Raw genomic sequence first — 13899 nt, forward strand, 5'->3', positions numbered from 1 at the left:
TTTTTTTTTTCACAAATACATATATTGTTTTGTATTTTCCGTAAAGACGCTCATCCTCGTTGATAGTACACTCAAATTCTCCCGATATCGGCCACTGATCATCTCTTATCGATCAAATCCCATCTCCATTTCCTGTTTTCTTCATCATTTTTCTTCATAAATCGTTCCTTTGATCCTGTGTATAGTGAGTCTTCTGTTTGCTTTTTTTTGTTGAGCTTTTGGTGTTCATGAGAGTAGCAACATTCTGCTGGCTGGTATGGATCTGAAAGAGGATGCGGTGAGGAGCAAATGCTTGTAGTTTTTACCCTTGTTTTCGATTAAATCTTGTTTTTACACATTTTTTTGCACTTGTTTTCGATTAAATCTTGCAAATTAATCTCTCCCTTGTTCTCTGATTCATTTATTCGATTTTTTCCAGAAGCAAGATTCCGATGAGCGAAATAGCGACAGGTGTTTCGTGAAATGCTGCAGCGGCTGTCGCACTACCAGAACTCCCCTATGGAGAGGCGGCCCAGAGGGACCCAAGGTGCACAAAATTTATGCAATCATTTGATTTTTTTCTACCCTTTAATTTTTCTCTGGGTTTATTGATTCTTCGGGAGTGCTCGATTTCCAGTCTCTATGTAATGCTTGTGGGATCAAATACAATAAGAAGAGGCGACAGCTGATGGGTTTGGATATTGGAAGAAGTACCCACAAGAAGAAGAAGCGAACCGCTGTAAATCGTGGCAACGGGGTCAGAGAGATTTTGAAAATGCGATTTATGGCTTCGGGAAGTGAAGTCGTGTTACAGAGGTCGGGGAAGCTGTTGAGCAAGTTGAGGGAGGAAGAGCAAGCGGCTATACTGTTGATGGCTCTTTCTTACGGATCTGTTTATTCTTAGATGGGTAGGTGGTACCTTGTGTTGATCTAGTGGTGGTACCAAGGTCTCGAAAATCTTCGAAGTTTGAAAAAAGAGATGAAGTTTTCTAACAAGATCTAATGCTTCGGTTTTAATAGATTATTGGGATATCTTTAGATCTTTAGAAATTTGAGAAATGAAATGCAATTTTCTAACAAGATCTAGTGTTTAGATGTAACAGATTCTTAGTTTTATGCCAATTATTAGTGGAGAATCTCTAGTTTCTTTGTTTTTTTTTTCTTTTTTCTAGTAGTAGTATGTATTTTGAGTATCATCATATGCTACATTGAAGTTTTTCTTTTTTAAGATATGGTCAAATGTTAATTTTCGAATCATCAACATATAGAAACTTCACGAAAATTTGATGAATCTACTGTCAGAATACAAGAAAAAACACTCTCATTTTAACATAAACTAACCCATATTTTGATGATAGCATTTGTGACTTCTGACCTTGAAATTAGTGAGAATTGAGACAAAGTCATGTAATCACTTCCCCATATGATTATTGGGTCATGTTTCTGACTTGGGTTGCTCCTTGAATTTTCTTCTTTCGAACTTTTACTACTGTCTTAAATCCTATAGTGTCGTTCGATGTCCATTTTCTAGGTTTTTAAAATCAAACTTTCAATATTTTGTAGTGCATGTGGACCGGTTTTATTAGATTCGATCATGTATTACCGATTGGTTCGTGTTCGGTATCCACATCTAGATACCTAGCTTTGGTATTCTTTGAGGGTGTATTTCTAAAATACTACGCTATAACCGCCATCGAATTGGCGGAATCATTGTTGATTTTGTTTAGAAACGTAACTTCGGATTCGGGATACGTTGGATGTCCTGCCCTCGGCATGTTTTCAAATTATCATACAACTTGGATTGAGGGCACAGTTTAGACACACCGAGTCAGAGAGTTGTAATGTATATAGATAATACTGCGGATAAGCGAGTTTCAAACACAACACATTTTAAGATATAACGTGGTAAATTGATAATTAAGACCCTGATCCCGATATATTCAATTTATCGTTAGGTGGGAAATATGATTTTTCACTCCTTTGAAAATCATAAAAACTAAAACTCCATGTGAAAAATAAATTATCGGATAGATACAATATCGTACGTATGAAGTGTGGCTTGCCGGCCTCGCCTCATAATATTTAAGCAAACGCACTACCTTCTTCCCCCCTATCGATATATTATGTCATTTGTTTTAAAAACCAAGAAAACGAGTCTAAAAATTTACAGAACGAAAGGCGCATGTCCACACTGGTATCTACTGATAAAAATGCCAAAACAAGGCACGATTTGGAAACAACTAGGATTAATCCTCATTTTATATTTTCCACAATTATATTTTATTTGCATTCGCGCGAGAAATAATACATTTTTATTGAAGACAACATGTCTGATAGTGAGGGGCCTCGCGTTACGTACACCTCGAATGGGTCATTATTTTTCTGGAGCCTTTCAGAACAATATTCCAAAGTAGCACCATCATAAATTTATTTCATTTTGATTTTATTTATTGAGTACTTTTCATGCACATCCACACCGACTGTAGTATTTTACTCGCATTATGGTTAATTTTATGCAATATTATGTCATTATAACTCTTGATACACAATATATCAAATTGATATTGATTGAATTTGGGGGAGAAAAACTAAAGCAAGCTAAATTTGTAATATACCAGTGATCAGAAATCCACCGGAATACACCTATTTTGACTTCATTATTCCCATTGAAATAAATATATTAATCAGATATTGGTTTACATGTACCACTAAATCCACATGAATATATATATACATTTATATTAAGTAAAGATAATAGGCTAGGACGTTGATAAAACACATGCTTGAAATTTTAACTTGAATCAGAATTCCACTTGCTTTCAATTCAATATTTACTCTTGGTCCCTTGCTTTTAATTCTTCTTTATTGAAGCTATATATTCTCCTGTAATCTTTACGGATGGCGGAGATGAAAGGGTGGCTGTTAAGCTTCGCCGAATGCGAGTTGGGGATGCCAGGTGGCGGGGGCTGAAGTAAGAGAGAGTTAAATACGGGAAAGTGGGGTTGGGCCACGAATAGGGATGTTTTCCGGTGGTTTATAAGCGCCTCCGCCGCCGTACAGTTGCGGGAAATATGGTGGGGATGGCACTGGCGGTGGAGCCGTGGAGGAGAAGGCGGCGGTGGAGAGACAATAGGTAGACATGAGTTGTCGCAAGAATAGCACATTGCGCTGATTGTCTGGTCGTAATTTGTTGTTTTTAAGGTTGATGTACCCGACGCGAAATCATGCAAGGAACTGAAAACAATGGACAACAAGAAGAGAGAAAGGATTCCCAGTTCTATAAATACTTTGTTTTCTTGAAAATAAAACGAGTGTACAGTACTCAAAGAGTGCATTCGCCGTCGTATATATAGAGAGATTGCTAGTTAATTGTTGTACATTGAGCCATACTTTTTATATAGGATTGACGAAAGAAAAATAGTCATTCTTTCTCTAAGTTGAAATATTTTGGTTTTAATGCAGTATGTCGGCTTTCTTCTGTTTTATTCCTAGTGAAAAGGATAATAATTCCTTATGGCAAATATATATTACTTTATATTAAATCCTGTAACTATCTCAAGCATAATAAATTGGAAAGATTACAATCATGACTATGAATGTAATTCGTTGACGTTGCTGTGTGCATTCACAAACAAATTCATATATCAATTTAGAATAGATTTGTAATTAATGAATCGGCCCATTTTATGTACAATTTTATAATGGACACTCAAATCATGTACCACTCGATTCCTAAGATACTTGGTTTATTAAGTGTACTTAAAAGCTATGTAACATGTGCTCTAATGTAAAAGGACTAAAAGTTTAAAACTAAACATAAAAAGAAAAGATTATTGACTGGAACCAAATTTTGATTAATTAAATGAACAAAAACTCAAAATAGACCAATTTATATGACGGATTTCCTGCTTTTTCATAGTTTAAAATCAGAAATTTCATAAAAAGAAAGCAATTTATAACTTTCACGCAAAATCGTTCATCGACCTAATTAAATTAATGGTTTCTCAAAATGGAGCTTATTAATAACTCCGTTGCTTTCCCCTTCTTTCTCTGAAATCATTAGTCCATGCAAATCCCGGATGCCGGTGCATATCGTAACCTGAAAATTAGCTGTAAAAATGGAAGGGATAATGAAAACTAGTAATTAGTGATCGATGTACGTAAGGGATAGTATTAGCGTGTATATAAAACTTGGGAGTTAATAAAATTTCATAGAAAGAAAAGAGAAGAAAAGAAGACGACTAGTGAAGAAAGTATAAAGGGGAGGCTATAAGGCTGAACGGAATTTGAGTTGGATTTGTAATAATAGATAGGAAAATACTGAATAGCAGGGTTTGGAGGCGAAGGCGGTGGGCAAAGGTGGCAACTGCCTCCGCTGGGTGGTGGATGATATGATGATTCAGCCGGAGGAGGAGGAGGGGGTGAGGAAAGCGGAGGGCAGTCGGCCACCGTTGTTGGAGGTGGCGGCGGCGGAGGAGGAGGCGGAGAGACGTCAGGTTGACAAGGGCTCTCACAAGAAGAGCACATCTCGCAGGTCGTCTGGTTTTTAGTGGTTGTTTTCAGGGTTGGAGTAGCCAATGAAAAATCATGCCATGAACTGAAAACGATCGAAAACAAAAGGAGAGAGAGAATTCTCATTCTTGAAATTGTGTAGAAATAATAAAAAAATAATAGAACTGTACTAGGAATTTATATTTATATTTATTTATGTGGAGAAACAAATTAGGTTCCATAAGCTCGAGAGGGTATGTTACATATATAAAATATAGGCTAAAATGGTATTTGAATATATTATATCCTTGTGAATAATATTTGGGCCAATTTATTATAGAATCAAATCATCTGCTTAAATTTGTGTACTATTTTTTATGTTAGTTAATTATATGCGTAAAGATTTATTTCCAAGCAACTTACACACATTGGATTTTATTCAATTTATTAAAACAAATGTTATCTTGTTGAAGGTTTGAATTTTGTGCAGGAATGACTAATGAGTGGGTTTAATGTGATATCGTTTCACGGATCATACTCGGTGTGACGGGTCAACTCTACCCATATTCACAATAGAAAGTAATACTCTTAGCATAAAAGGTAATACTTTTTAATGGGTGACCCAAATAAGAGATTTGTCTCACAAATATGACCCGTGAGATTGTCTCACACAAGTTTTTGCCATGACTAATTTGATGATTATTTCCTAATTTCCTTCACTTTTTTTTTTTGAAAACTGAATAATATAATATTCGGGCAATTTTATTGATAAAAATAACTTGGAATTGATATGATTATAGTATATATAGTATTTTCCTTTATGTTGCAATAGAAAGGGAAATCAAATCCTAAATATTAAGCATCAGGATAAAAATCGTTCATATTTCTTTATTTATGGGCAGAATCTAAATTAGTTCCCCAAAAAAATACAGTAAAAGAAAATTAAAAAGGTTTTGATTATAAATCCAAGGAATAAATTAATTCTTATATAAAATAATCCTATCATTTCACAAACTTGCGACTCACGCACACACGTTACATGTGTAATACACCTTTGGATGTTAATAAAGTTTGTTGATCTAAGTCAAATTCTTGAGTTTTCATATATAGATATGCCAGTGAAATAGGCTGAATTTTTTAGAAAAATTATGATACAATTATATTAAATATATTTGTTTAGAACTAGTGTGAGAGTTTTAAATTTTAAATTTGAAAAATGTAAGGGATGTAGTAGTTATGAATAAATAATATAAATTTATTAAAATAAATTTATATAATACATGATCAAACCACGACGGACTAAAAACGAATAGCCAAATCATATGGCTTTTTTCGTTTATATTATTTGGATTGATTTAGTTCGATTTCTAAATTTAAACCAACAATAAAAATAAAATAAAAAATGAGCGAGAGTGAAATAAATAAATGGGTGAGTCTCATGTGAGACCGTCTCACGGATCATAATCCGTGAGACGGGTCAATCCTATCCATATTCACAATAAAAAGTAATACTCTTAGCATAAAAAGTAATACTTTTTCATGGGTGATCCAAATAAAAGATCTGTCTCACAAATACGACCCGTGAGACCGTCTCACACAAGTTTTTGCCTAAATTAAATTATGAGAAAATGGTAATTTTTTTTAGTAAATTCAATAAATATAGAACTTAATTATCTTGGCATGTGAAAACAATAAATATTAGCATTTGTATTGGACGTTTGTCTAAAACCAAAGGGTTAAAAATAAATGTCATAATGAATCGGCAACTCTAAACAAATGGCTTTAATGCTTCGGTGAAGGGCGGCACGAACAATTATTGTATGCGTGCGGACAGGATACTCAACAAATTAATTGCATATATATAAATCCATTTCGATTCTTGAATGCAATCATCAAACAAACCACAGAAATTAAATCATGAAACCTCAATTCAATATTTAAAAAACAAGAAATACTCTTACCTCGTTAGGAAAAGTTAATAGCAAAATTTGTCTCGTGAGTCATGACGTAAATTTGATTTTGGCAATCTAATAATAAAAAAAATAGATATTGGTACAATAAACTAACTTTTTTTTGTCTTTTTAATTGTTTTTTGATAGAAATTTTGAAACATTACAAGAAATTTTATATTTGACGACGTTGATGAATATTGTAAAATGTAAGCAAAACACGGAAACGAATATTTGGCGACACAAGAAATTTACATTTTACTATTTTATTTATTTATTTATTTATTTTTGTGAAAGATAAAAAAACATTTTATTTAATTTTTTTAAAAAAATAAAAAATTTGGTAGCATAATTATGGATATGTACGTATCTCTCACTTCAACTAAATTTTCCAGCTGCTACCTATCGTCTCCAAACATGAACATTATTGAGACATTAAACACCCTACTCCCAACTGTCTTATGTTTCCATATATTAAGCAAATTTCATCACTTTTTCCCACCATATCTTATTGTTCATTGGACTTATAAGTAAAAGTATACCCAAAAAGACTCAGAAGATATGGAGATGGAAAGGGTTTCGACAAATTTACTCTATGGGGGAAGAAGGTATTGGCGGACGAAGGGGTACATGCGGCTGAATTCCCATTCCCGACGGAAGAGAAAGATGAGAATGCGAGTGCTGAAGCTTGGTTCTGGTGCTGCCGATGGATCTACCAGCTGCTTGAGATTCTGGAGGATCAAGCTGAGGTCGCCGGTGGAGCTGAAACTCCGCTTCTCGCCTAAGAAATTTATATTCCGGATGCGAGACGCTTATGTGGATATGATGCTGAGAATCGCTAGCACGCGGATGATAGGGAGTGGGTTCGGAAGATTGCCGATTAAGGAGTACGACGAAGGGATGATAGCGGAGATGTACAGATCCATTGTGGCGGCGCAAGGGCAGTTGGTGCCTCCCAGATGCGGCGTGGATCGCAGAGGGTTATAATCTTGATCGAGTCTGCGACTATTTCCAAGTTATTTTCTGTAATTTTTATGAATTTGTACCAATGCAAAATGATTTCACATGTTAGAAAGAAATGATTCATTATGGTTATTATACTCGTTAAACATCGAGCACTTCAAGCAATATGGTGAATTCAATTTCTTTTCATTCATGGAAGTTTTGGAAAACTAAGCATATGGAGTACTTTAAGCATAAACATCATAGAAAATACTATCTAATATTCAAAAGAAATTTATATCCTAATAAAATAAGAGATTATAATGTATATATGTATATATATGTGTGTGTGTCTACACACCCACACACACACACACACACACACACTTGAGTGAAACTTTCGTTTGGCCGAAATAATACTAAGTTTGTATAATCAAGATCAAACATGTTCAATTATTTTTTTCTTTGTCGGTAGCACATGCCAATCTATTTAGTTTTTTTCTTGTGATATAACTGATTGGATACAAGTCTTCATTTACTTCAACTTGAATAAACACATTTTTCTTTAGGGCTTATGTTTATAGTAGTTTAAAACCCATCTGATATAAATTTTTTGGAGCTTCCTAGCTCAAAATCGAGAGCAAGACGAGAATATCTGTCGGGCCTCACTTCATCTCGATCAGGCAGCGAAATCTGCTACATATCAGCTATTTATTTATCATTAATTCCTTGTCGTACGAGTTCGAGGAACCATTTTTCGTAACAAAATTTTGATGTATCGAATAAAAAAGAGAGAAACGGAGAGAACATATTCATCGTTTGATTTTATAAAGAAATAGCTCTCTCTGGCCGAAACCAACCCGTATTTGATACGCATGCAGACCAATACATATAAACACGGCTTGTAAACTGAAAATTTGGTGGTTAATTATTAATGTGTAACGGTGGTGTACGTAGAGCATTTATTTATTTATTTAACCAATTTTTATATTAATTTTATATTATATTAAATATAAAATAATGATAAAGTTGAAATAATTGTATTATCAACTATATGAAACCTATAGATATCATGGTTATCTCAGCAATCATATTTTATAATTTATTTCATCCGACACATATTATAAATATAAATATACAAAAGTTAATGTGAGATCGTCTTGCAACTATTCGACGCAATTTATGAAAAGATAGATCCGTGAAATTATCTCAAAAGTTGAATAAATTTTAGAAAGACATTAATTACAGGTCATATAATTAAGAAAGACATTAATTACATGCGACTTGCGGTCCACACTTGAGAGGGTATTAATTGATCATTTAAAATTTTTAAAGCTCAACCGCATAAAAAATCGTCCAACCATTGATGTTACAACGACGCTATGTTCTGTTGTATTTTTAGAGTGCGAGAGAATTAATAATTAATGATCAAAATAAGGAAAATAAAATATTCAATTGATTAGTGCATAAAGTTGAGAATTATGTGTAAATGTCCGGCCAGTTATAGTGAATGGCGCTATATCAACTTGTTGGATTTGAATTGTGAAATCTAGGCAGTGAGAGACTAGCCTTCGAGTTTCCAACACCAAAGTTCGTTTTTCCTCGACAGCATATTTCGTGTCCTATTGGATTTGTGCAAACAAATAGACCCAAAATTTCAGTAATTGTTGGATCCACAAGTAAATTAAATTTTGAGAAAAAAAAATAACCACACCGATATTCACAATAAAAAATAATATTTTTAGTATAAAAAGTAATATTAAGTAATATTTTCATAGATGACTCAAATAAGAGATCTGTCTCATAAAATACGATCTATGAGACCGTTAGACATAAGTTTTTGAAAAAAAAAAAAATGAGGTGAGTTGTGCCTTATTGGGCTTATAAAACACCAATTGATAACTGATGAGCGCGGGAGACGTGTGATTTCCCACGCTTTTAACTGGAATCCGGGTCTGAGAAGGATCCAAATAATTGACCCAATCCAATATTTCCTTTTTTACGATTCATTATAGTATATATAATAATAAAACTTCCAAATTCCACTGGCAAACTCATGCCGTCCTCTTTCTCTGCATATCAACGGAGAAGGGCAAAATACTGTCTTCGAAAACCATATTTTTTCCCTTGGTTTAAAATCGTTTCTTGGGTCTGTTGTATTTTTTCTTGCAGAGTTTCGATTGGAATAACATTATCAAATTGATCCATGGGCGATCGGTTTTTCGGGGGTTCCTCTTATTCCAATCGCTGCGCGGGTTAGTGGATAAATTTGGGATGTGGTCCATCTTTTTCTGTCTTTCTTGATTTTACTAATTTGATTGTTGTTTGATTGATAGGTGATTACAATGAGGGGGGAGAGGAAACGGAGGGGGAGTACGAGGACGAAGAAGTCAACTACATCGATAACGGGGAGAAATCGGAGGAATTGGCTTGCCCGTTTTGTGTCGAGGATTTTGATGTCCTCGGATTGTGCTGCCACATTGATGCCGACCATCGTCTTGAGGTTAAACCCGGGGTAATTCAAAGGTTTTTTTTTGGTTTGTTTGTTGAATTTATGTTGGAATTATTTCAGTTGTATTTAGTAAAGACAGGATAGTGGCCTAAAAGCGGTGATGTTGATAATATTTTATAGATAATAATGGCTAGTTGTTTATTCATGAAATAAGCCAGAAATCCTTTTTGTTTTACGTAACTTGGAAGTTTTGAATTCAAATTGTTCAAATTTTATGGTGTAAGCATAGGTTAAGAGAGGATGCAAGGGGGGAGGCATGTAGCGGTATTTTTTAATTATGTTCCAATTGATTGCAACAAATCGCATGGTGGGGAAAAGGTTAAAGAAAAGGAGAGACGCATTCCTTTAATATTTACTAGTGTTAAGAGTATAGTTTCTGCATTTTCAAGAGATTGGTAGTTTAGTTTGATTGATGCGTTGCTTGATGGCCAGCAGATGAAAGTTTGAGTCCAAAGATGTGATGACTTTTTTCGAAATGTCACGGAAATGTTTCTAATTCTGCAGCTGGCTACTTTTATGCTTAAGTTTGTTTGAACTGTATGTTTTCCATTATGACCAGATTTCTGTTCGCAGATTTGTCCTTTTTGTGCTACAAGGGTGGGAATAAACATGGCTTCGCACGTAATCACGCAGCATGAGAGTATTTTAAAAATATCCTTTGAATTATTCACACTCTAATTTGATATTATTTGTGGTGAGATTTCCTGTCTGTGTTGTCGTATTGTTTATTTACACTCAAAACAGTTGATATTGAAACTCTGATTAAGTTGTCTTCTGGTGTTTACTTTAACTTCAAATTTTACGCCCTCTGCAACAAGAAGAACTGTAGTTCTCGCTCCAGATCAACAATTTTTTTATTCAGAAAAGAGCTGCAGGAGAGGCATTTACGAAGCATTAAGGAGTCCTCTTTGGTTGATTCTTCTAAGGCAGCAGCTGATTTCATGCTTTTGTCATTTGTGAACAGTCCACAACCTGCTTACAGACCTAGAACCATTGAATCTGCTTCCTTAACTGAGGCAAGCTCATCAAGGCAAAGTTCCAGTGTTGATTCTTTGGAGAGGTAAGGAAAATAGGACTCTTTTTTCCCTGATTCTATTAACCAACATTTAACCGGCTTGCTGCATTTTGTTCCCCTTAAAATTGAATTATGGACAATTCTCCTTTTACTCGCGCTTGTGAGTTATGGGCATCCTCATTGTGAATATAACCAGTCACATGTGAGCTGGTAATTAAGTAAATGTGTCACAGTTTCAAATGTTATGTAGTTAGACATAACACCGTGCTGTGTTTATATGTTTCAATCACATGGAGACAGTTTACGGCGACTGGATTGATGTTATTAGATTGGCATGTTTTCTATTTATGCTGTTGTTTTAGTAAATGGTTCTGTAGCATCACTTGGTTGTGTGCCACTGCCATCAACTCGTGTTTGAGTTTGTTACAAAAGTATTTCTTCATTAAAACTTAATTGTCGTGGTATACGTGGTGCATCTCAGGTTATGATTCACTTCCCTCTTCGAGATATTTAAGAATGTAGCTTGGTTTATGTGAAAAACTGTAATTTACTCCATTCTAACTATCCATCTTGAAATATTTGATGAAATAGAAAACATGTGTCTTTGTTGTAATCCTGAATTTGGTTCATCCGGCATAAGTTATCTATACATGTGTCTTTGTTGTAATCCCGACTTTGGTTTCGTCCTGCATAGGTTATTTCTACATGAGTGTCTTTGTTGTAATCCTGAATCCTGTTTGTATAAAGATGTTAATTCGTTGATCTAATATTGTTAGAGCTGTAACATTTTTAACCCAATACTTGTTCATATATGGTTGCAGAATACAACCAGCTCTGTCGACTGAGGGAAGAAAGGAGATGGCTAGGAGTGAATTTGTACAAGAATTAGTGTTATCCTCCATTTTTTATGACTTATGACGGCATAGGAGCCTGTAAGTATATTTCACTGGCTGACGCCTCGTGCTAGTGTAGAAAACCACGGTCACGTTTGTTCATTAGCATCTCAATCTCGGTGAACTTGACCAAATATCGTGATTTAATCATAACAGACACTTCTCAGTTGATGACTATTCAATGGTTTCTATCATCAAATAAATTAACATTCAAAACAACTGAACAACAATAAATTCTTATTAGATATAAATTTTATGAAAATAAAATTAAAATCTCTCGAAACAAATATAATAAGAAATCTCCTCTGGTGGGGGCCCGTGCTCCTGATTAATATTTAATGACCAAACAACCAGGATTTATTATGTAACAGCGAAAGCGATTAAAATTTTCTCATTTTGGGGCCTACAGAAATTTCGGCATGACCTATTCGTAAATAGGACATCCCAAAAATATCAAAATATCACACAACATTTATATACTCGAAATAAGTCATAACATCAATTCCACAACCTATAGCCGCACTGGCCAGGACTAAACACCTGCAGAGCCGGCAAGGCTCGATCACACAACTATCAATTCAAAACATCGTAAAAATAACAGTACAGCTACACGGGGCATCTCCCCGGTAAATGTATGACTCCATAATATAGTATATATATATCTGGGAACTCTCAACCACGACTCGACGACTGGGCACCACTACCTGACGCTCCACCAGACGCGTCAAATCCTCCTGAATAACCTGCTATGACATCAAAAACAACCACAGCATAAAAAGAAACGAGGGGTCGGGCCCCAGTACGACGAACCAGTAATATTACGACAAATATAACTGACATGAAATAAAGTCAAGTAAAATGCGATGCAATGCAATGTAATGCAATGCGTGTCGGTAGCAACGAAATAATGGATACCAAAATGGAGTCCAAATGAATCGCATCAACAACAGTAACAGTAACAGTGGCCACCCGTGCCAGGACTGCAGCAACGTAATAACATGCCGCCGCTCATCCATGCACGTAGCATCGAGGGTACGGGTGCGACCCGCTCAGTCCTCATGCAAGTCATCAGGAGTGCTAATCCTACCCACCCACTCCATCGATGACGCTACAACTCGATAGATCAGTAACAATAGCAATCAACGGAGTCAAGGCTCGAAATGCTATGCACTAATGAGATCAACTCAAATAAATGCGTGAATGCAATCACGTTATTCACAAAAGCACATAAAGCACGCCACAACTCATACATAATACTTAACGTCATTTCACATCACTATAGACGTCATAATAAAACAGTTCATGCGTACCTCAACTGAACCCTTAATTTACCACTGAATTTCTTAAGGATTTCTGAATAATCCAATCCTGTGGCAAATAATACATTTCATATCAACTTCAATTTATTATTCCAATATTCACTAATTTAGCCTAAAATTCCAAAAATCCATAATTTAGGCTTTAAAATTCCTAAAACTCATAGCAAAGTCAAATATAGCGATTTATTTAACTTAAATATCTCAATACCGGACAACTTGAAATTTCGAAAATTCAATCGTACCGAATCTGAAATTTTCGATATTTTCTAGGAATTTCCAAAATTTTCATTTTCTATTTCTAATGCTATAAACGCATCCCAATAACGATTTAACATTTCAAAAATCACAAATTCCCAAATTAATAGGCTAAATTCGAAATATTATCTAATTAAATTTCGAAAATTAGCTTAATACCTCCAATCGGCTCCGATATAGCACCTACAATCAATAATCCAATATATATTAATTATTGGAACTCAATTGAATTAAAATCCCCAAAATTCGAAACCCTAAAATCATAATTATACCTCTGAAATTTCGAATATTACTCAAAACTTCAGATTCAAGCTTCACCTAGGATAACCCGAGATTTCTTTCAACTTTTCCGGCGAAAACGAGCGGCGGTCTCCGACGGGTTTCCGAGAGTCGCGAGTTTTCTGCGAAATTTTGGTATCAATGGATAGCTATCGTCGAGAGGATTCAATATGATTAGTTAATTTTAGACAAACGGACAAATATAATAAGAAAACTCCTTTGGACTGAAGAGAAGAATTGTTTAAAACTTATTAAATGGGGGCTT

At 34.8% G+C, this 13899-nt stretch overlaps 3 protein-coding genes and 1 long non-coding RNA gene across 5 annotated transcripts; 3 read left to right on the forward strand and 1 right to left on the reverse strand.

Moving 5' to 3' along the window:
- LOC140838058 (GATA transcription factor 15-like) lies at positions 1-1152 on the forward strand. The gene is made up of 3 exons (XM_073204147.1): positions 1-277; positions 419-526; positions 617-1152. Exons 1-3 carry the CDS (start codon positions 257-259, stop codon positions 881-883), a joined length of 396 nt encoding a protein of 131 aa, XP_073060248.1. The 5' UTR covers positions 1-256; the 3' UTR covers positions 884-1152.
- Positions 1153-6980: 5828 nt separating this feature from the next.
- LOC140839313 (uncharacterized) lies at positions 6981-7406 on the forward strand. The gene has a single exon (XM_073205950.1). The coding sequence runs from the start codon at positions 6981-6983 to the stop codon at positions 7404-7406; it is 426 nt and encodes a 141-aa protein (XP_073062051.1).
- Positions 7407-9405: 1999 nt separating this feature from the next.
- On the forward strand, positions 9406-11934 carry LOC140840106 (protein DEHYDRATION-INDUCED 19-like). The gene is made up of 5 exons (XM_073207226.1): positions 9406-9616; positions 9698-9876; positions 10447-10524; positions 10677-10933; positions 11710-11934. The coding sequence occupies exons 1-5, from the start codon at positions 9568-9570 to the stop codon at positions 11804-11806; spliced, it is 660 nt and encodes a 219-aa protein (XP_073063327.1). The 5' UTR covers positions 9406-9567; the 3' UTR covers positions 11807-11934.
- A 332-nt stretch (positions 11935-12266) lies between these two features.
- On the reverse strand, positions 12267-13813 carry LOC140838059 (uncharacterized). Of its 2 annotated transcripts, XR_012119528.1 has the most exons (4): positions 13628-13813; positions 13515-13538; positions 13092-13149; positions 12267-12524 (listed from the first exon to the last, which is right to left on the reverse strand). It is a non-coding gene; the product is annotated as an uncharacterized lncRNA (long non-coding RNA). The 2 variants fall into 2 exon arrangements; XR_012119527.1 differs by having other exon boundaries at positions 12267-13149.
- Positions 13814-13899: the final 86 nt, after the last annotated feature.

The sequence above is a fragment of the Primulina eburnea genome, chromosome 8, assembly GCF_022965805.1.
Source record: "Primulina eburnea isolate SZY01 chromosome 8, ASM2296580v1, whole genome shotgun sequence".
NCBI lineage: Eukaryota > Viridiplantae > Streptophyta > Magnoliopsida > Lamiales > Gesneriaceae > Primulina > Primulina eburnea.

Bases quoted from the DNA above. Each gene is read 5' to 3' on its own strand.
- LOC140838058 (XM_073204147.1), top strand. From the start codon at position 257: ATGGATCTGAAAGAGGATGCG. The intron at 278-418 runs GTGAGGAGCAAA...GATTTTTTCCAG, and splicing joins TGGATCTGAAAGAGGATGCG to AAGCAAGATTCCGATGAGCG. The intron at 527-616 runs GTGCACAAAATT...CTCGATTTCCAG, and splicing joins GCGGCCCAGAGGGACCCAAG to TCTCTATGTAATGCTTGTGG.
- LOC140839313 (XM_073205950.1), top strand. From the start codon at position 6,981: ATGGAGATGGAAAGGGTTTCGACAAATTTACTCTATGGGGGAAGAAGG.
- LOC140840106 (XM_073207226.1), top strand. From the start codon at position 9,568: ATGGGCGATCGGTTTTTCGGGGGTTCCTCTTATTCCAATCGCTGCGCG. The intron at 9,877-10,446 runs GTAATTCAAAGG...TTCTGTTCGCAG, and splicing joins GTCTTGAGGTTAAACCCGGG to ATTTGTCCTTTTTGTGCTAC. The intron at 10,934-11,709 runs GTAAGGAAAATA...ATATGGTTGCAG, and splicing joins AGTGTTGATTCTTTGGAGAG to AATACAACCAGCTCTGTCGA.